This window comes from Buteo buteo, chromosome 18 (genome assembly GCF_964188355.1).
Source record: "Buteo buteo chromosome 18, bButBut1.hap1.1, whole genome shotgun sequence".
NCBI lineage: Eukaryota > Metazoa > Chordata > Aves > Accipitriformes > Accipitridae > Buteo > Buteo buteo.
In genome coordinates this window covers 25,973,513-25,995,374 of record NC_134188.1, presented here as the reverse complement: position 1 = coordinate 25,995,374, position 21,862 = coordinate 25,973,513, and the positions used below count along the sequence as shown (strand labels likewise).

At 47.6% G+C, this 21,862-nt stretch overlaps 3 protein-coding genes across 5 annotated transcripts; 1 reads left to right on the top strand and 2 right to left on the bottom strand.

The window, feature by feature from the left end:
* Positions 1-1,795: 1,795 nt before the first annotated feature.
* On the top strand, positions 1,796-2,999 carry LOC142041541 (mid1-interacting protein 1-B-like). The gene is made up of 2 exons (XM_075050448.1): positions 1,796-2,356; positions 2,625-2,999. The coding sequence occupies exon 1, from the start codon at positions 1,949-1,951 to the stop codon at positions 2,336-2,338; it is 390 nt and encodes a 129-aa protein (XP_074906549.1). The 5' UTR covers positions 1,796-1,948; the 3' UTR covers positions 2,339-2,356; positions 2,625-2,999.
* A 1,382-nt stretch (positions 3,000-4,381) lies between these two features.
* NDUFC2 (NADH:ubiquinone oxidoreductase subunit C2) lies at positions 4,382-7,549 on the bottom strand. Its single transcript, XM_075050447.1, has 3 exons — positions 7,283-7,549; positions 5,829-5,972; positions 4,382-4,920 (listed from the first exon to the last, which is right to left on the bottom strand). Exons 1-3 carry the CDS (start codon positions 7,419-7,421, stop codon positions 4,871-4,873), a joined length of 333 nt encoding a protein of 110 aa, XP_074906548.1. The 5' UTR covers positions 7,422-7,549; the 3' UTR covers positions 4,382-4,870.
* Positions 7,550-9,094: 1,545 nt separating this feature from the next.
* On the bottom strand, positions 9,095-21,611 carry ALG8 (ALG8 alpha-1,3-glucosyltransferase). Of its 3 annotated transcripts, none has more exons than XM_075050185.1 (13): positions 21,484-21,611; positions 20,752-20,830; positions 19,231-19,424; positions 17,780-17,889; positions 16,775-16,842; positions 16,100-16,226; positions 15,425-15,528; positions 15,192-15,312; positions 14,757-14,896; positions 13,807-13,946; positions 12,003-12,100; positions 10,843-10,915; positions 9,095-9,735 (listed from the first exon to the last, which is right to left on the bottom strand). In XM_075050185.1, the coding sequence occupies exons 1-13, from the start codon at positions 21,609-21,611 to the stop codon at positions 9,504-9,506; spliced, it is 1,614 nt and encodes a 537-aa protein (XP_074906286.1). In that variant the 3' UTR covers positions 9,095-9,503. The 3 variants fall into 3 exon arrangements, with proteins under 3 accessions (XP_074906286.1, XP_074906289.1, XP_074906288.1); XM_075050188.1 differs by having other exon boundaries at positions 13,807-13,912; positions 14,757-14,855; positions 21,484-21,604; XM_075050187.1 differs by lacking the exons at positions 20,752-20,830; positions 21,484-21,611 and having other exon boundaries at positions 19,235-19,248.
* Between the last annotated feature and the right edge of the window lie 251 nt (positions 21,612-21,862).

Sequence of the window (21,862 nt, the reverse complement as noted above, 5' to 3'; positions counted from 1 at the left end):
CCCTCCACGTCCCAGCCAGGTGCCCACCCTGCCGCCTGCCCTCTCCCCCCCAGTCCCGTCCCCACCGCCCCTCTTGTCCCTTACGGGGTGCCCCCGTCACCTCTGCTGTGTCCTGCCGTGGGACCCAGCGCTACGCCGAGGTGTGTGGGTGCTGCTGGCCCCGTGCAGGGAGCTCGGCCAGGTTTTGGGGCTGGACCACTGTGGAGCTGCTGGGATGCGCGGGGACGTTGCAGGGCTCCTGGGGCAGAGGGAGACGGGGGACACTCTGCCCCCCGCTCCCTTTTTTCGGCTTTGGCATCATCCTCCCGAGCTGACACAGCGCTCGGGGCAGCCGCTCAGGGGGTTACACGGGCTCTGCGGCCCCAGGTCGCTCCCCAAATCCCTGTTGTCGGACATGAATCATTCCCAACCCCTCCCCATGCCTCCAGGGACCCCATCAGCCAAAAATGGGCCCCCCACATCCTGCTGGGAGAGACTGGGGGGGGGAACCGCCACCGCCAGCAGCGATGGCAGGAGCAGGGGGAGAGGGGCCGGGGCTGGAGCCCGGCACAGCCACCGTGCGGCTGTGGCACGGCTGGGGCTGTGCTGAGCCAAAATGGGGCACCCAGCCCCAGGGGGGGTCCAGGGGAGGCCGCTCAGGGACATTGGAGCCCTTGGGAGATGCAATGAGATCCACGGGTCTCTGCGGCCGCAGACCCAGTGTTTGGGCAAGCCTCCTCCCAGCCCGCCATCCTCCTGGGGAGTCCCTCCCCATCCCCAGCTCACGGGGTGGGGGGAAAATGCCACCACACACGTGCCCCCAAATGTCCCTGTGTCATCCCGAGCATCTCCTGCCGTCACATCCCCGCCGTGGCACCACCGGGAGAGCGTAGCCCTGCCCTGGGCTGGGCTCCAGGGAGAGCTGGAGATGGGGGGTCAGAGACGTCCCCACGGGCTGGGAAGGTGCCCGGGGAGGGAACGCGTGTCCTGGGGAGTCGTGGCACCGAGCCCCCTCCCAGGGGCTGGCTGGGGTGACAACTGCCTGCACGTCCCCGCGATGAAGGACATCTCCCAGCAGATACCTGGCTGGGACATGGAGGCAGGGGGGCAGCGGGAGAGCTGCCACCACCGAGGGCTGCAAAAGGGCCAAAGGACCTTGCGGCCTTTCCCCAAATAGAACAAATCTTCCCCGATTGCCACACACCGCAGGGACACGCGGTGCTGGCCATTGCCCCAGCCGAGGCCTCTGCCCCACCGAGGGGGCAGTGGGGGAGATGGCGGCCCCGTCTGCGCTCCCCCGTGGGAAGGAACAGCTCCGTGCCGCGTGCCAAAACGGCAGTTTCCCGCCGCGGCGTTTTGTCCCATCCTCGTCCCAGGGATCCCAGGTGGGACACCACCCAGCGGTGCAGCCCCAGTGAGATTTTCCACACGGACGGATGCCACCGCCGCCTCCAGGGAGCGGTTGCGGACAGAAGAGGGTTGCTCAACGTCGGCGGAGGGTTCACGTCCCCAGCGCGTGGCAGCGAGGAGGGGGGAGAGGCGACGGCCCCCCCGGCAGCACTGCCGCCCGCAGCGAGGGGCAGGATCTGGCCCCACGCTCCCGGTGCCCCAGGAACGGTGGGAATGGTGGGGACAGGAGAGGAGAGGTCCCCGTCCCCTCCGCTCCCGCCCGCCCCGCAGCAGCCGGCGCGGGGACGCAGCAGGACCCCGTCCAGCTGGGGCCAAGGCCACGGGAGGCCGGAGCGGGACGGACGGCAGAGAGCCGGGGCCACGGCGTGGCCGAGCCCCAGCTGGGCTGGAGCCGAGCCCGGCCCCGCGGCCGTCCAGCCCGGCTCCAGGCTGGCAGGAGAGGACGGCGGAGGAGGGACGCGCCCCGGTCCCGCATAAAAAGCCCTCGGCGGGGCCGGGGAGCGGGCGGCACCCCGAGAAGGGAGCGGAGCGGCGCTGCCGGAGCCGCGGGAGCGGGGCCATGGAGCAGTACTTCTCGGCCACCCAGAAGATGGAGCGGGAGGTGATGTTCCCCAGCCTGCTCCGAGGGGTCTTCCCGCAGCAGGAGGGGGCGGCCCCGGCCACGGGCGGCCGCGCGGACCTCTACGAGCGCTACCAGCTCCTCAAGGCCATCAAGCCCGTGGTGGAGAAAGGGCTGGCCTCCGTCACCGACCAGAGCCCGCCCGGCACCGATGCCGATCCAGCCTCGGACGAGGGTGCAGACAGCAATCTGGAGGAGCGCCTGTCCCACCACCTGGCCGGCTTGCAGCAGGTCCTCACCCACCTCACCAGGGACACCAACGCCCTGACCCGGCGGTACAGCCAGATCCTGGAGCAGATCAGCCCCAGCGAGGGGCAGCCCAGCTGGTGACCCTGCCCCAGCCGACAGGTAAGAGCTGGGGGGCCGCGGAGCCCGGGGCCGCGGGGCGAGGGGCGGCCGACGTCCCCGGAGAGGTCCGCCGCTCCGCAGGGGTGGGGATCTACCGGGGAGCGCCTTGAAACGCGGTGCCGCAGATCACCGTCTCTGTGCCGACGGAGAGGACTCGTCCCATCCCTCCGTGCGCGGGCTCCGGGGACTCCGGGTCTGCGGCCCCCGGGCCGGTGGCGCGGGCATCTCCGGGGATGGACTTTGGGGTTAAGGACAGCTGCCGTTGCAGGACGAGCGCTGGCGGCACGAAGGAGAGGACGTCCCCGTCGCCGACCATCGACCGTGGCGGGCTCTCCCCCAGCCCCGCTCGCCCTCCCCGCGCCGCGGCAGCCCATCTCCCGGCGCCGGCACCGCACGCCGGCGACGGCCGCGACCGCCCGAGAACCAGCCGGTGCCGTATCCTCGTAGGAAGAAGCATCTGGTGGTGCTGGGGGGTCCGCTGGGAGAGCCGCCGGCTCGTGCCCTCCTCTTTATTTTCAAAGAGCGGCACGAAGGCGGCGGCCCCGACCTCCGGCGGTCCCCTGCGGCTGCCGGGCCCTTTTCCAGCTGGTACCTGGACTCCGAGGGCTGCTTCCCCACTCTTTGCTAATAAAACGAGCGCTGTAAACCATTGTCCGTGTGGGGCTTTCTGCCGGCTGGAGGCCTTGGAGAGTGCCCCGGCATGGGGCAGGGGTACACGGGCTCGGCTGGGAGGGGACTCTCCAGTGCAGTGATGGGGAATTTGAAGGGACGACGAGTCACAGGGTGGTTTGGGCTGGAAGGGACCTTCCGAGACCGGCTGGTCCAGCCCCCTGCCACGGGCAGGGACACCTTCCACTAGACCAGGCTGCTCAAAGCCCCATCCAACCTGGCCTTGAACACTGCCGGGGATGGGGAATGTACAACTTCTCTGGGCAACCTGTGCCTCACCACCCTCAGAGCTTTTGGCAGCGCCCGGCAGGCTTCGACTCCTGCCATTGCCCCTCCAAGGTCTCTCCCTCACGCTGGGAACTTTCATGCTTCCTTTTGGGCTGAGACCTTCTGGATTTTCAGAGTCCCTTCCGTAATTCCCTGGTCACTATTTAATCCAGCTGATGGTCACCTTCCTCCTTAACATAACCAGCTTTGGGCTGGGACATCTTCCACTAAATGAGGGCGGTCAAAGCCCCATCCAACCTGATCGTAACCACTTCAAGGGATCCACAACCTCTCTGGGCAACGTGTTGCAGCGTCTTCCCACCCTCACTGTAAAGACTGTCTTCCTTATGTCAACAGCAACGTAATCAAAAGCCGATCCCCGTTTTCCGTGCAGAAAAACGTGTGGATCTGCTGAACGCACAGCCCAGACACGTGGCCTGTGCAGGGGGACGCTCGTTCCTGACCCCTCGAGCAGAGAGGAGGGCCCACAAGGGATGGGACAGAGCGAGGTGAGCCAGCGGCCACAGCAGCGGCCGCAAACAGAGCTCTGCTGGGTTTCACCAGCGGATCCAAGGAGCTCTGAAGTTCTGCTGAAACATCACCTGGGAGCAGAATCTGCCCCTGGCGACGAGGCAAGGAGAGGGACCCAACCGTCCCACACCTTGGCGCGGCACCAGGCTGGAGGCAGGCGTGAGGCAACGGCACCCAGAGCACAGCGAGAGGTTTCCCCGGGGAAGAGGAGCTGGAGAGAGCGCTTTGAGGCACCGCACAGAGCAGAAAGTCACACCAAGCGCACACGGGGAACGTGGCAGCGCAGGAGGAAGCCAAGGCAGGTGCTGAAAAACAGCGCAGGGGACTGGGAATTTCATAAAAATCATTCATAACTGGAGCAGCCTCAACTGCAAGTGCGTCGAGCTCCAGAGGTGCCGGGCACCCTGCAGTGAAATTCAGAACTGCTGCAGATCCTCAGCGTGTCTGGAACACGTTTGGGTTCAGTACGTGGATTCGGGAGCTAACAACCAAGTGAGAAAGTAGAAAGGTTGAATCCTCATCCCCAGCAAAGAAAAAGTAACATGAGAATGCAAAATATAGAGAGGGAATTAATTAAGGAGAGCATCTATTTTCAAGAGCAGGACAGAATTAATTTCACAGCAAGACTTCGGCTACCGTGTCTACAGGGGCTGGTCCAGAGCATGTTGAAGGGTTAGGAAAAACATCACTGAGAAATAAAAAGGAGGAATTCATAGAACTACTTTCTGGGGTTTTTTTGTAAGATATATACTGCATGAACAATCTTCCCTTTTCACAATTAAAATAAAATAACTGAAAAAGGGGTGAATCAAAGTTATTATCATATTACAAACACCAGTCACCTATATATTGTTACACCACAATGGAACAGCAGAACAATTAATTAAACACTAAGTATTTAATCATAGGTTTTATTACATGAAAGCAAGTAATGGTTCATTTTCCAAGCCATGGACGGTTGAACAGTTACAGCCAGCCTGCTGAAGTTCTCGGTACAGAATTAGTTCAGTAGATGCACCCCGTGACACATCGCCGCTGGAGAAATCCTCAGCGAACTGGGTGGAAATCCTCCAAAAGCTCTCCTATTCTTTTCTTTTCTACAAAAGGCAATGGGTAGAGTTGCGAAAACCTAATCAGCATTTGAGATCAATTCTGAAGATTTTTAATAGTAAGTCTTAAGGTTAACAAAGCCACCAAGATCTGCTTTTTGCTACCAACAGCGCACTATTCGCTTGCTGCATAAACTGAATACTTAACTTCTTTTCCATACAGCCCCCCACAGATCCCTGCAAAGAGATCTCAATATTAACAGTTCTTCATTTCAACATATTCCTCCCAACATGGGATGATGCAGATTACAATCCAACAGCCAGAGTCACCTAACTGTATTTTATTAGAAAAAGGACAATTTTCGCCACAATTTGCCATTGCATTGCTGGGCTTAATGACTACATTTAGTAAAATGCTGTTCTTCACCAAGGCTCTAAGCCAGCAAGAGCCAACATGGCTTCAGGGTTCCTGACATTTCTATTTATTCTTTTTTCACCTGCTCTGCTTATTTTCTGAATATTCATCACACCGTTTTTAAATCGACATGCACTGCAATTTTACAAGAACAAACAGTAAAATTGTCATTTTACAAGAATAAACCCCATGTTTTCTAATTATTATTAGTTTCTTTGTTTTTCCTTCAGCGGCACAAGTTTAGTCTGTACTTATTTTTTGTCTCTGCCATCTTTATATTAAAAAAAGCTTCTAGGAGGAAGAGTTGGTCATCAAGGCAGCTGATCGGCTCAGTAAAAATAACTATTTTCATATCATAAAATCCTTAATACTGTTGCAATTTAGATTGTGAATAAGCAGGAAAGAGTTAGCAGTCAGTACAGCTTGCCAGAAAAGACCAGATTCTGCAAGCAGCCTAGCAACATCTTTACATATATTAGCACTTGTTAACCGGTACGTTATGGCAGGCCGATGTCTTTCTTAAAATACCAACTTATAATACCTGCTCCCTTAAAGTCTTCCGGGTGCTGCCTGACGTACTCAAACAACTCTCTGTCCTCTTTGGCATGTATGTACTCCATACGTTTAACGAGGTAATAGCCCACAAACCATCCCACGGTAGCGAAGAGGATCTGGCGGTGAACACCTGCAGCAGGAGGAGGAACGTGCCCTGCCTCAGCCCATCTCCCAGCCCCAGACGGGCCCCCCGCTTTCCCCAGCCCCCCTGACACTTTGGCCCCACACACCCCAGCTCCTTTCTCCTCGCTTACCCCCATGGTCAGCGCCCCCCAGGTCCCTACAGCACCCTCACCTGCAGGCCCCCCAGAGAGACCCCCCTTTCCTCTGGGCTCCCTCCCCTTCCCGCCCCCCCATATCCCTCAGAGAGTCACCCCAAATCCCCTCCACCCCCATACGATGCCCCTTCCCCAGCCCCCTCCCATTACCTCCCATCTGCCCCCCGCCAACAGACCCCTCACCCCAGTGCCCCCTCCCTTTGTATCACTCACAGAGTCACCCCAAATCCCACGCAGCACCCCCTTTCCCCCTCCCATCTCTTCCGTCCCCTCATCCCAAGGCTCCCTCCCCTTCTCCCTGCTCCTGTATCCCTCACAGAGTCACCCCAAATCCCACAGAGCACCCCCTTTCCCCCCCATCCCTTCCATCCCCTCACCCCAGGGCCCCCTCCCCTTGTATCCCTCACAGACTCACCCCAAATCCCACAGAGCACCCCCTTTCCCACTCCCATCCCTTCCATACCCTCACCCCAGCACTCCCTCCCCTTCTCCCTGCTCCTATATCCCTCACAGTCACCCCAAAATCCCACAGAGCACCCCCTTTCCCCCTCCCATCCCTGCCAGCCCCTCATCTCAGGGCTCCCTCCCCTTGTATCCCCCACAGAGTAACCCCAAATCCCACAGAGCACCCCCTTTCCCACTCCCATCCCTTCCATACCCTCACCCCAGGGCCCCCTCCCCTTGTATCCCCCACAGAGTCACCCCAAAATCCCACGGAGCACCCCTTTCCCCCTCCCATCCCTGCCAGCCCCTCATCTCAGGGCTCCCTCCCCTTGTATCCCTCACAGAGTCACCCCAAATCCCACGGAGCACCCCTTTCCCCCTCCCATCCCCTCACCTCAGGGCCCCCTCCCCTTGTATCCCTCACAGACTCACCCCCAAATCCCACAGAGCACCCCCTTTCCCCCTCCCATCCCCTCACCCCGGGGCCCCCTCCCCTTCTCCCGCATCCCTCACAGTCACCCCAAATCCCCCACACGCCCGCCCCCAGCCCCCCAAAACCCCTCTAACCCCCCCAGCCCCTCACCTCAGGGCTACCTCCTCTTCCCCCCCGCCCCCATATCCCACCGAATCACCCCCAAACCCCCCCCCCCCCCCCCCCAGCCCCTCACCTCAGGGCTTCCAGCCCTCCCCTCCCGCCTCCCTCCCAGCCCCGCCGCACCGGCTCGGATGACGGGACGGTGGTTGAAGCCGTTGTCCAGCATGGCCGCGACCCAGCCGGTAAAACCCAGCCAGACCGAGCCCTTATTGACGAGGGGAGGCGGCGGCAACGACCGCGACTCGTCCGGGAGGAACACCATGGCGGCCGGCCCGCCGAAGGTGACCGGTCGGAGCGGTGCGGCAGCGCGTTCGCTCCGCCGCCGCCACCGCCGCCGCGCACTCGGGTTCCGCCGCCCTGCACCGCTTTTAGGGATTTCGCCAAAAAAAAAAAAAAAACAAACCCCAAACCCCCAGCCCACAAACCCACCCTGCGGATCGGCCGGCTTTACCCGGGATCGGGCGGGGGCTCCCGCAGGCCTGAGACCGCTGGGTGAAGCGGCTGCGCAGTGCCAGGGAGGCCGGTCTGTCATTCAATTAGGGTTTTAATTAAACCCTGAAATCAGAACCAATTCCTTTTCAGAGCTCTTCCTTAGATTAAAGACTAACACCTACCCCGTTGTTATTCTTTTTTAATTACTATAAAATCACATTAAACCCAGTGTAACAGTACCAGGATTGACATAACCATTAAAAAACCCCTTTGAACACATCACAGGTCCCAAAGGATTCCCAGCCTCTTTCCTAAAAAAAAAAATTATTATTTAGCTTTTCTCCACACAGGAGGAGGTTCGGCTGTTACCGCTCCTTAGCAGGAGATGCCAAAGTTGAGGTGGGAGTCCTTGGAGGATTTCGGCTCGATTTGCAAAGGCACTGCTGGAGAAGAGCACGGAGAGGTTTTTGCCAGGATATTACCATTCCCCTACACAGGATGGCACCTATAGACAGATAAATATGAGCATTATGGGTGTCCAACCCTGCCCAGAACTTTGAGGCTTAGATTGAACGTAGAACAGAGGTCAAAGCTGTACCAAGGCACTGCCAACAGTCACAGCAGCTAAAAAGAGCACGGCAAAGTAGCTAATGCAATAAAAAAAAAGCAGAAACTATGAGAAAGTAACAAAAACCAGAGTGAAAAAAGTCTGAAAATGAGCTCGCTGGCTGTGGAAAGTTTAAATATACAAGCTTTGTGCTTATGCAAATGGCCACAGCAACTGCTCTACTACCCACCCACCGTCCTAACAAGAGCCGCACTCTATTTTGACATCCAAAATATTCAAAGAAGACACAGAGTGTAACCATCCCATGGGCTGTCCCCTCTGGGGGGTATGTGTCACATTCTTCAACTAACATGGAAGAAATTTCAAGAACTGCTGAGAGGGGCAAAATCCATCCCCTCTCCCCTCCCAGTTTCATGTGTCAGCACTGGGCTCCAAACCAGACCCCCACTGCTAGAGCAAAATCATTTAGGGACCGTTCCATAGGGTTTAAAAAAGTACAATGATGAACTACATCAAGCTGTAGATAACTGCTGTCTTTAAGGGTACGCGATTCTGCCGAGGCAGAACACGATATCCTTCCTCCTCAGTTTACTAGAGGAACTGTGGAAACGTGGTCTTTTGCCACAGTTGCAGAGGTTTATATGAATTGCAAATAAATATGATTATCCAGCCCCATTACCCCATACACTTAATGGCATTAAAAAGTTTCATCATTTCAGAAGCATGCCTCAATCTGGTAATTTGGTCCACAAAAATACATGTTAGAAGAATATTAAAACCTCTTTGCAAAGATTGTATGAAAGAAGGAGATCAAAAGGGACACAGCTCAAGGGTTTGACAAAGCACCACAGGACAAGGTTCCACCTGGACACTTGTGTGGGTGTCCCTCAAAAAGCAGGGCTTCAACATGAGGTAAAACAACCCACAACAAATGCTCAAAACAAAAATATCAAGTTTTTAATTTACATATTCCACAGAAAGCAGTTACAATGCTCTCTTCTACACAGCAATGATCCCTTGTAATGTGCCACAGCAATTTTTATTCAAATATAAACAGTACTGGGAAAGCTGGGCAGGTTTTCCTTGGGACAGAAGTCTGGACCTCATTAAGCTTCACAGTTTACCCATGGCAAGTGGCATCTCACCACGCCCCATGTTATTGTGACGAGCGCTTCTGATCAGAGGTATCCTCGTTGGGCAGTACAGAAGTGTTGGAAGAAAAACTCCCCTCACAATGATGCCACACATATGCTGTGTTTTATCAAGAGTTGTATGTCCTTGTGACAACCCCTCACAGTGCCCGATAATCCCCTCAAACCCGGGACTGGTCCCAACACCACAGCTTTACTCGGCCTTTTGTCTAACAGAAATTCGTTCAGTCAGGACAGAGACGTAGAGTTTCAGCCAGGCGTATGTGACTCCCAGAGCGCAGTACACAGAGGTCATCAACAGAGGGATGAAAGGGAAGTGCTGTTTCCAGGGGGTCAGAGGAAATATAAATTCACAGAAGATTTCCAAAGGCACGAGTTGGACGAGGTAGATGGTTTCAAGCCAGTTAAGGAGAGGCCTCTCTCTCCTGTCAGAGGAATTAAAAAAAATAGTGTTAAAATACATGATGGTAACTAAACCCAACTATTCCATTTTTCACCTATCACTGGTGACCAGTGCAAAAATATCCCCCATTAGTTCACAATAAGGCTTTAAATAATAATTTAAAGTTTCAGTAGGAAAAAACCCAGCGTGATAACAGAGTACAGCTAATTTCCTTATCATGTGGCTTTTACACCAGGTTCCAAGATTCCTTGGAGTCTAAGTAGAAATCTCATCAGCTGCTCTGCTTCACCTCACATCATTTCAGTGAACAACTGAAAAGAGACCTTCACACACACACTTGTTCCACCAAAGCTGTTCGATGTCCAAAGACTGGAAATGTCAGATCTATCTTAACCTCTTCCCTCAAGCTTTCTGTAGGATGTACTATGAGCCAATCTCTCTTGCAAAAGGAATACAGGCTTATAGCATTTCTGACATCCTTCAGTACAGCTTGGTTTTGCCATGAAAAGTTTGGGAAATAGGAAAGTGGAGACTACAGGGGTTATGAGAATAAGTGCTATCTTTGGTCAAGTGGGTAACAGATCAACAGCCTGTAAAAATACACAGGATAGTTTGGGCAATTACATGTTCTGTCAACCAAGTTTTTGCAGGGGATTTTGACAAGTTACAGCTTCTAAGTGTATGTTATTTGTAACAACCTGTCCCTTCCACACATTAAAATACTAAGCACTACTGCAAAAAAAAAAAAAAAGACAGCAATATTTATAACTCCTGGTAAACAGTCTCCAGGTAACTCACTGTAAAAACTGCTCCAATATTGAATTAAATCCTCGCAGGCTACAGTACTACAACTTTGTGCTTGAACAGCACATCAAGCAGGTGGGGATCTACAGCCTGCAGGGACTAACTGAGCAGCTGTCACAGTTCAAACCTAACAAGGATAAGCTATAATAATCCTAACTTAAGCCTTGCCTCCTGAGAACAGAGACAGCAGCATCTTTTGACTAGTAACACTTCAGTGTGATACTTCAGCATTGGTTTTCTGTGCTGTTTGTCCCTTACAACACCACCATTCCCAGTAGACAGAAGAAATGGTTTTGTTCTTGGCATTGGGAACAAGTTTAATTACCTGAATAGAGATTTCAATGAAGAGAAGCTATAAACAGTGAACAGCAGCATAAGCAGTATTTTAATTGGAAGTTCTGAAATACAAGGAACATAACACACTTTCAAAATTAATTATAAAATCCTTTTGCCACATAAATTGCAGTATCTTTAAATCCTACTAGTCACACTTGTATTGTCCAACTTAATTATTTTCTCCAAACAGAACTAAACATTTTACTGCTTAGGACATCTAAAAATAAGCATAGATATTTACTAAAGTAAATGCCAGGCATTTGCAATACACTTGCTTCAATTATCTATAAACATACTGAACACACTAATTATAATTACAATTTAAGATAGCACTGCAAATAAGGTTTTTCTATCCAAAAGAAATCAGAAATCACTGGGAAGCTTAAAACAAAAGTGACAGCCAAATCAATGCTATCTAGTTCTAGGCTGCAGGCTAGATAAAAATTAAGTAATAGAGAAGGCAGAAGAAGTTTCTCATTTCTAAAGGCAGCAGCTTCACTATTGCAAATAAGCAGCATTATCAGACCAGGAGGGCGTGAGTGTCTGGATTTGAACTCTCCCAGAAAGATGACAATCAATACAGTGTCATAGCCTTGTCATGGCTATGATGGCCTAGGGTTTAAGTGAAGCAAACAGACTCTTAATTAATTGAAAGGGGTGGAGGGGGAGGAAGGAAGGAAGGAACGAACAACTTTTGGTCACAAAGACAAATCTGTCCCTACACATACTTCATTTAACTGATGCTGCTGCGTGATTTTTTTTTTTTAGTTTAAGCACATTACCAACAACATGACGTAGCAGTTGCCAGGTTTGTGGTTTCAGATTGTATTTATCACTTTTGCTTCACATGGTTATGTTAGACAGGGGGAATTTTCTAGAACTGTGGCAGAATGAGGGATAACAAATATTGACTATGACAATTTCCCATCTCTCTTTCAACTTAAAGCCTGTGTCTCTTCCACAGCTGCTTAAACCAACATTTCTTTTCACTAATTGAGAGTTTGTATTTATGGAAACAGGCTGACATACAGCCTCTTGCAACTTCCAACATATTACATAAAATAATCCAAAACAATTACCTGCACATCATCTCTGGGAAAAAACGCAAAGCAGCAAGATGAAAGCACAGAAAGAAGTAACACACTTTACCTGGTGGCGTGAACAGCAATGGGAAAAGTGAGAAATGCCCTGTTGTTGTCAGAATCAAGTAGATGCCAGCATCCTTCGCTCTCTGAACAGACAACAAGCTAAAAATGACAAGAATTTGTTATGCTTTTGTCTTTTAGCAAAGAAACTTAATTTCAGCAAAACACTACACAATTCACAAGAGACTGAAGAATAGGTCAAATAGAGTTTCATAGCATGCCAGTCCCTCCAAACACTGGACCTGTGGCGAAGTTCCCTGCTTCCATGACATGTGGCCTTAGAGATAAAAAATGCAGGAGAAAAATCAGCCAGGAAACCCTCCCAACAGAAAACCACACACCCACTGAACACACACATCAGAAGGGCCTGGAGTTTTCTACAAATGGTCTTTTTCCTTTGCCAGCTGGCTGCCAACATTGTAATCCCTGCTTCGCCTCCTTCCTTTTGTTTTTCCAATGCTAATTCCCCACCTCTCATGAGTCTCACTTCAAGAGTTTAAACTTCACTAAGTCTCAAGGACTTAAAAGAACAAGGAAAATACAGTTTGTAGCAATACTGGTCAGGCAGCTTATGAACTATAGCCTCACTTCCACCCTAAATCAGGCATAAAGTCCTTTTAGTAGAAACTGTGTATTGCTCTTGTCAAGCATAGTGCAGAAGGTCCCTTTCCTCAGTTGGCTCCTGAACAATCTATGTAGCTTTTTAAATATGAACCACAGCACTCATCAAGGCTTGAACTGCCCAGCAGCTAAAAGGATACAGTATTTTTATATTTGTCCCTGCCAGAACAGATCTCTAAACTTAATTATTCAGAGAGAAAAAGAACTAAATCAACTACAAACACTTGCCAAGCTTGAGTATGACAGCAGTGTCAAATGCTTCAAGCCAGGCAAGCCAATTAAGTTTTCTCTTTAAAAGGCATAGCCACAAGACACACAACGAATAGGTCTTAAGACTTTTTGGGTGTAATGAATGTACTACAGAAATGCAGTAATAACAGTGGGGGAAGGAAAAGGCCTAAGAAAGCAGCCTGCTTTCGTCCACCATGTCACATGGGTGAAACGTGTCATCAAGCCTGCTCCCAAGCTGTCACTGAGAAAAGGAGGCTTCAAGGGGAAGCTAAATAAATTCTTTTAAGAGCTGTGGGTCCACATGCAGCCTAAAGTCTGAACCCCATTCTTTCACAAGCACAGTTTGTTTTGGTTTTTTGTCTTGGGATTTTTTTTTTTGCATTATTCTAAAAGCCATCAAGCATCTGAAACAAAACAGAGATTCTCTGTATACTATGCATCTTAACACAGCTTAGCATTCAAAGAGACACAAAAGAGTATGCAGTGGGAAGGCCTGCATGTCAGACTCCTAAACTGATTGCTTAATCATCCCAACACCATATGCTTCTGTTCTTCCGACCATCCGTAAGTTAGTACAAAGCTTTACTGTGCCCCACAGAGCTGATACAGGAATTGGCTACTACCAATAAAGTTTACTTAAAGCTTCTGTCTATGCAAACTATTGTAAAGTATATGCCAGTGTTAGTATATCATAAAAGATACTGTTCGTTTAACACCGCACCAGTCTCCTACATATGCTATACTAGCACCAGCACATTCTATTGCAAAGGCGGCCACGTGTTATTGTGCCTGAGATTAATCTACTTGAAGGGCACTAAAATTTTACAGCTTAAGGCATTCTATAAACATGTTCATTTTCTGAAATATACTGAAAACAAAGCGATCCTATTTGATGATTCCTTAACAAGTGGCTGCAGGTTCAGTTTGGCCAACTACTACGTACAAAATTCACTTACCTTAAAGGCAGAATAGCAAGGAGTATTGCTTTTTCATGCACGTGCCAGCCAAACATGAAGGAGCTCAACGCACAAAGAACAAGGCACTGCAGAAAGCCTCTGGGCCCTTGAGGTTTAAACCAAAGACAGAAAACAGAGGGCTAGAAACAACAGGCAAAAACAGGACTTCAGTGAAAAGTCTGGCAATCCTGAACACAAGCCATTGTCCAATGAGAGTTTTTTCAATGTTAATAAACACCACTACACCCAGGTTGTGCTTGTGTGGCACAAGCATTATATAGCACTGGAGGAACTGAATCTCTCTGGATGTACGAGTAGAGCCTTAAGGACTTCATCAGTATAACAGGAGGGAAAAAGTAGACTGAAAGACTACAGCCAACTCCCTGTTATTTGTGTTGCAAGAACTGTCTTTGAATCTAAGCCACCAAACTCATTTTATCAAAGTTACTACATAAAGGTGTTGAAACAAAGATTTCCAGTTAAAGGCTAGGTGCTCATTAGAGAAAGACTCTGTATCCAAGTAATTACTTATTGAACCTTCAATTCTTTGCTTGTCACATGAAGAACACTATGCTTACCTGTAGCTTATGGTGTTAGGAACACCGTAAGCTGCCCAAACAGTTCCAACGGTATATCTACTCGCATCTTAGTTCAACTCACTTATTACAAAAGGTTACTACCAGCTCAGCATGCATGGTGGTTTTGATCCAAGACTGCTTTTAATCTCTTAACTCTTCTAGAGGTGACACAGGCCATGTTTTTAGCCATACTTAAAGTAATATTGTGTATCAAGACATTAATTCCACATTTATCCTAATAATTGGTTTTGTTTTTAAAGAAAACTTATTTGTTGCCCTGGAATTAAAATTCATGTGAAGTGCATGCTAATCAAATAAAATCTACAGGGGACAAAACACCTCAAGTTTCCAAAAAATATTATTTGTTCTTACCAATATAGATATGAAAGTACAGATTAATGTTGCCAGTGGAGTCACAGAAGGGAGGACAGTATGCTGAAATTCTTGAACCAGCCCTCCTGTCATTGAGGCTTTAGGAATTTTTGTGGGATCAAGAAAATTACACCTTAAACCTAAAAATAAAACATAAAAAAAGCACAAACTGATAAATGTTAATGAAGAAAATTAAGTAGCTGAACTAAGTGCATGGCCAAGTCTTTTCTTTCTCTAAAGGACAGCAGAGAAGAAAGATTGATTTCTGACCTACTGCTGGAAACTTATCATCCACTGGATTATGTAGACAATCAGTGATTTAAGGCAATCCAAAAATGTAATGTATTATCTGAATTTCAAATGGGGAAGGAAGACTAAAATCCAGAGAGCTCTATCTGCATTTAGGCACCATATAGAAAGATTAGCATACTGTACCAAAAATTGTTAGTGCTTTATCCATGGCATTGTACAAAGCCCAGAAGTTAGGGGCCCAATAAGCATGGCAGAGGCCTCGCTTGAAAGGAAAAAGCCGTGAAATGACTTGAGGCAGCTGTCCCTACAGAAAACAAAAAAGAAAGAAATGGTCTCTTTAGATGAGACATGGTTTGTATTTTTATAACAATTTTCTAAAAGTTCAGAGGAATGACAGGTGAAAAGGGGGTTATTACCAATACTATGAAGGGGCCCAGTGAAAGAGCAGAAACAAGACAAACAATCAATCCCAGAAGAGTTACATGAAGCAAGCTGAAACTTCTCCACTTCAGGGATCCATCTACAAGAAGCAAACAGATTATGAAAGCAGTTACTGTTACAAGTGGAGAGGGAGACAAAACATTCCACACTATTAGTGAATTGTTAGCACCTATCTAAAAGAAACACACAGCCTTTTACATCAATGCATTCAGTTGCTTCCTTCAACAGTTAGTCTGCATTTACTTTTTCCACATTGCAGGTCCTCCATTATACAAACTTCCAGTATTTTCTCTTTCAAGAGAAGCACCTTCTCTGTTAATGTGAGGAAAATCAAACATGTTTTTCATTGCAAAGTGGAGAGAAACTCAAAGGAGGACTTTGAAATAGCTTCTGATGCTATCTAAAGATTTCATAACCAGAATAATTCTTATGGCTTCAAACTGCCACCTGCAGTTTGTTCATGTTGGTTTTTCTTAATAAAGAACTCAAAACATGAATTTTACAAAAATACATACATTTCAAAGATCTTTAAAGATCTTACCAACCCTGCTACCCAGGTTGAATTTTCATTTGACCCACAGCCATCTCATTCCGATGTGTCATTAATTAACACAATCCCACAAAAGTGAGCAAGGAAAAACCCATCTTACCTGCATTATTTGCAGTGAAACAATAGGATCGCAGCAAGTAAATGCCATATGCTGGGGCCACATACACGTAGATATGTTTGAAATGCAGAAGAACAGCAAAAAGAAGAGCGCCCTCCAGGTATCTTTTCTAAAGCAAAAACAAAACAAACCCCAAGCTTTTCTACTTGTTCTCCCTTTGTAATAACTTTTAATAGTCCTCTATTGTATTCCTAAGGTGACAGAACATTTATCATAGGCATGAAAAACAAATGAGTGTTTACATCAAATTACAAACTCAGTAGTGTTATGCACAACAGGTATGGAGGAGGACACTATGTCATCACATGATACTTGGAAAACTGGGACAGGTCTCACCTCCCCACAGCTTCAGAGGTCCATTTTCTAAGGACTAGTGACTTGGAAGAAGATAAGATGGCAGGAAACCATGCCACATTGCTGAGTTGTAACACAGAATTTAGCTTTTGCAGGGGGAAATGCAATGCTGTAGCATCAGCAAGCAATTATGGTGAGTTTCAAGTTCTCCTCTTTCCCCCAAACTAAACAAATAATTAGACATCCATCTTAGCACCCCTCAACTTTGAGCTGCTCCCAATACCTTCAATATGAGCAGCTCAATGAAGCTAATTAATGCACCTAAAACACATAGTGACAAACAGAAGAGCCACTCAAGTTCACCTGACATAGTCGGGCAACAGAAAGAAGCATCAGCCCAAACAGGAAGCCATTGTACTGGAAGTGAATATCTGAACTTGAGTCAAGAAAGGAATAAACCAAGCTTTCCTTACTATCGGTCTTCTGGGGAAGACCCAAACTTATAAACAATAAATTCAAATTAAAATGGAACTTAAATCAAGAAAATAAGCTTAAATTCACTCCACATAGACATGAAGTCATTACTTACCCCTATTTGTAAGCACAGATACAAAATCTATTAATAGCAGTACATTATCTTGATAAAATGAAGCATAACAATCTGACCACATATGTATCATGCAACTTGTACGATATAAACCAAAACAAGTAAAAGGTTAATTCTCCACTTTTTGAACTTTTAAGTATTAGTTTCTGCCTCACATTGATTAATGGATGGAGACAGCAGCCCTCACTTATCACCTACCACCTGTAAGCAGGCAACTTAAACAAGGGCCAGGACAGAAAAAACTAGTTCTTCCTATAAAATAGTTTACTGTTGTTTTCCCCTTTTGTTCCCTCCTCAGCTAGGTCAATGCACATTATGTCAATACTTTTCAGAGTTATTTTTATATCCTCTTCAAAAAGCCTTGCTAATTCTCATGTAACATTAACCACATAAAGCACTGCTAAGATTTTCCTTGCCATGGGACAAACTTAGAACCACACCCTGAAAAAAGATGCTCTCTGCTAACAATTCTGTAGGCAAGCAGAGGAGCAGCAGCCAGCAGGAACAGGCATGTTGCTACCAGACTGGTCCTCCTGCAGTTCTGGCAAATTGGACCAAAAACTGAACGGTTTCCATTTTGCCAAATAATAACTCTAATGAAAACATGAAGTTATTCAACTAATCCCAGGAACAAACAGTAGTGTTACTTGCAGTGATAGTAGTAATAATATTCATGGGTTTGTACCACATGCTATAACAGGTTATTAAAAAAAAAAAACCAAACCAAACCACAAACAACACTCAACAGTTTGAAAGGATACGATCCACAATTAGCAACCCAAAATTCCACAAGAGCAGAACAGCAAGAATAAATGTTGGTTTTTCTAGGATATCCTTTGCAGCTCGTTTCCCATCTACACATCTGCAGCATCTGAACAAGAGCAGAAGAAACAGAAGTCTTAACTGAAATGGCCAACAAAAACATTGTTGCTTTTCAGAGTTGAGAAGTACACTTAACCTGAGGAAAACTGTTTTATTAAGATGGAAGGCAACAATAAAATTCTTGTTAAATTCATCAAGAGAAGACAGTGTCATGAATAAAGTTTAGTGAAAAAAAAAAGGATTTTAAATTTCAGTAGCTGTAGTATGTTCCATGCTAAAGCTTATGTTAAGTAACTCAGTCTCAGGTTCAAGTCTCACATTCAGTAATAAGTATAGTTATCATAACCTGTTTCCTATCAACTTCTCATGAATGAACAACGTATTGCTACATCTGGAGGCAACATACCAAGTTGTATTTAGGGCCCTCAGTAGAACATTAAACTCTTCATGGTCCCCCCGTCCCCCCCCAATATTATGAGCTATTTGTTGGTTAAAAACATCTTCTTACTTCTCTGTGTGAAGCCATATGGTCCATATTATTTTTGAAGGTAAGGTTAGATCAGATTAAGAAGTTGTGGAAGATTTGTGTTGAAATACTACTAGTAGAGCCATTTTAAGAAAGCCATCTCATTCATACATCTTTGAGTCAGAACAATAAAAGAAAAAAAGACACAATGCAAAGCTAGCCCATTTCAAATAAAGTAAGTAAAGGAGTATAGGTAGTGCTCCAGTGCAAGAGAGCTTTCTACCCAGATTTTGAGCAGACAGAACAGAATGAGGGAAGACTGTTTACAGCCAAATTGTTAAGGTAGGCAACATATTTCTCAAAACACCTGCCCCGCACACACTCTTTAGGTGTAAGATAAACACTTCTTCACAAAGTCAGGGCACACTGAAAACATACAAACTTAATATTGTTAAATTAGACTTGGAATAATCAGTTTATCATCAAGAATACCAAAAATACTGGAGCAACTTTGCATATTTGACGATACTGGCATTTTGTCACAAGTTTCCTTTATGCTTCTACTCTAGAACAACAGAGTAATAAGAAACATAACAGGAAAACACAGTTGGGTGCACACAAGCTCTCCTGCAACTCCTGCAAAATGAACCCAGTGACAGAAACAAAACACCTATAGCATGTGAAACAGCAGCTAATGTCTGAATGCGTACAAATCTGATCACACGTACAGCAATAGCTTCTCCAAGAACAAGCCATCTTGTGTTTAGCAGTGTGTTCCAAATTTCTCCCTGAAGAGGTTAAAGCAACTTTGATATTTCCATGCATTTACAAGCTTATTCATACAAATTATTTGTTGTTACTCTAGAAAAGTTCCATATACTAAAGACTACCCACTTTCCCTAAAATTAGAATATTAAGACTTACTCACGAACTGCATATATGAAAAGGATATCTGTAAAGATGACAGAAAATCTTTGAAAGAAGATGGTTGCACGACTGGTGTAATTTAGATTTTCGATAACCAGCATCTTGGGGTCAAAGTACTTGGCAATGTGCGAAAGCGCATATTCAAACCAAGCAAAAAATGGTGGATAATCCAGGGTCCATTCTGAAGTTGCCTAAAGACAAAATAAGATTAAATAGGTTAACACAATCCATGCTGTTTACAGTTCTTCAGGTACAGTTCATCACAGTAAATCAGCTGATGTATTTTATCTCAGTAGCCTCTATTTAACAGAAACTACTTCACAATGAAGTAGCCAGCTGTATCATGCTGAACATGATTTGAGCTGTTGTACTGGTAGAGGGATGGGACATCTCTTGATTAGTAGAAATGTCCCATACATTTTGTATATCTGCACCTAACCAATATATAACTGCCTGGTTTTTATATATCAACTTAGAGTAATAAGGCCAATATTAAAAAATCACAATAAAATAGCTCACAGTGAATATTGGTCTACATTAGAGGAATCACCAGCACAATCAGCCTTGCTACAGTCTCAAAATTATTTTTACTCATTAGTCAACAAGTCTTAATTCTAATAAGACCTTATTAAGATCAAATAGTATTATTTGATCCTTTCCTATACAGACCATTATTATGTCCAATTAACTCATTAGCTGTGGAAACAGGAGAGGAGGAAGGAGGAACACAGCAGGTTGAGATGGGGTATATTTGTCAGCGTGCATGTTCCCAAATGCTTATGTTACACTGCTAAAAGGCATCCTATGCTTTGGCACTGGGATCACACTGGCATCTGGAGGAATTTCTTTTACAGTATTAGACCAGCCTGTCAGAAAGTTCTGAGCCACACCAATTATTTAGTCCTGGATACACAGTTCCCAGACACTTATGTGGAAGAGTACTAGAGACTGATATTTACCCCAGAAGTCAAGGAGATATTGTGAGATGGATTAAAACCCAATTGTGTAGGCTGAGTCTATCATCAACTTAAAGGTGATTCATCTAAATTAAAATCCATGCATGCTAGTAGCACACCAGCAGAGGCTCAAAACTTTAATACAATGATTGATTTCATAATGTATAGACCCATTTATATGATTCATTCTTTATCACGATAACTGTGTATCATTAATGACAAGAGCAAAGACAGCAGCAATTTAAGACTACCATGCAACTTGCTCCTGCGTTACACAGCCTTTCTAATAACCCATGTGCCTTAATTGTCTTTTCCATTTCACCTTCGTAAGTACTAGCAGTTTCCCCAGACACTTCTCATTTTTTAACTAAATGCTACACAGAGCCAACAAATCATGACTGGTATGTTTCTGAACCACTGCTATACAGCTGCCAACCATCAGTATCCATGACGTTGTACGTTCTGCGAATAAAAGCTTTTCTCCTCTAACATTCACATAGGCTGACATACCCAATACGCCTGTAATGTATGCACAGCTAAAAAACCCCAAACACGTACTTACTTCATAGTACCACTGAGAGAGGGGTAAGTTGTGAGTGATGGCAAGCCAATTCCTATGTACTTCAAAATCTGTGGAATAACTACAGAAGGTTTATGTTAAGAGTCACATACTTAAAGGAAAAACAATTTCAGAGCACACTACCACAGGTAGATTAAAAGGAAACCTACAACGATCAGCTCTAGGGCAGCTTCCAAGACTTTGATCAAGTAACTCGAACAGTAACAAAGATGCTCCATGAATTTTGTGCCAAGGACACATACAGGCGACTATAGGACCAGAATTATTTATAGCTCGCCCTTTCCTGACACGTAATGCCAAAACTCCACGTTCTGACTGACTTTTTAACAGCAATTTGATTTTTTTTTTTCCTGGAGGAAAAAAGCTACAGCGCCTTTTAAAATTAAAAAGCGTTTATGTTTTAAAGCCGCCCCAGCTCCCCCGAAGAACAACCGAGCAGCATTGACCGTAAGCGCCTTCAAACACTACTTCGAAACGATTCCCCACCGCCGAGAGGACGAGGAGACAGCGCCAACCCGCTCCCCACAAGCGCCCGAAGGAAATAAGGCCCTTCAGGACACCATGGCCCCCTCAGGAACGGCGGCACCACGCCGGCCCCTGCCCCCCCTCCCCATCCCCGGCCGCCCTGAGGGGCGGTAGAAGCCAACCGCCACCCCGGGCCGGGTGGGGAGGGCTGACAGGCCGTATCCCCCCTCCCCCAGGGAAGCTCCTTACTAGGCGGGGATGAGGAGGCACTTGAGGAAGGACACGCCGAGCGCCAAGGCGCGGAACCAGCCGCGGCCGCCCGCCGCCATGTCGCGCCCCCCCCCACCCCGCGCCGAGCTGACAGAACGGCCGCGCATGCGCCGTACGGCCGGCGGCCCGCCGGCAACGTTTAAAGGCCACGGCCCCGCCCACGGCGGCGGGTGCGCATGCGCAGTGCCGCTCACCCCCGCTTCCCGCCCAGCCGCCGCCTCGGGCGCGGCACTGCGCATGCGCAGGGGGCTGGGTTGGGCGGGGGGGGGGGTCTGTGAGGAGGGTTGATCTGCGTGAGGAGGGTTGATCTGCGTGAGGAGGGGGGCTTGGGTTTGGGGTTCAGGAGTGGGTTGGGCCT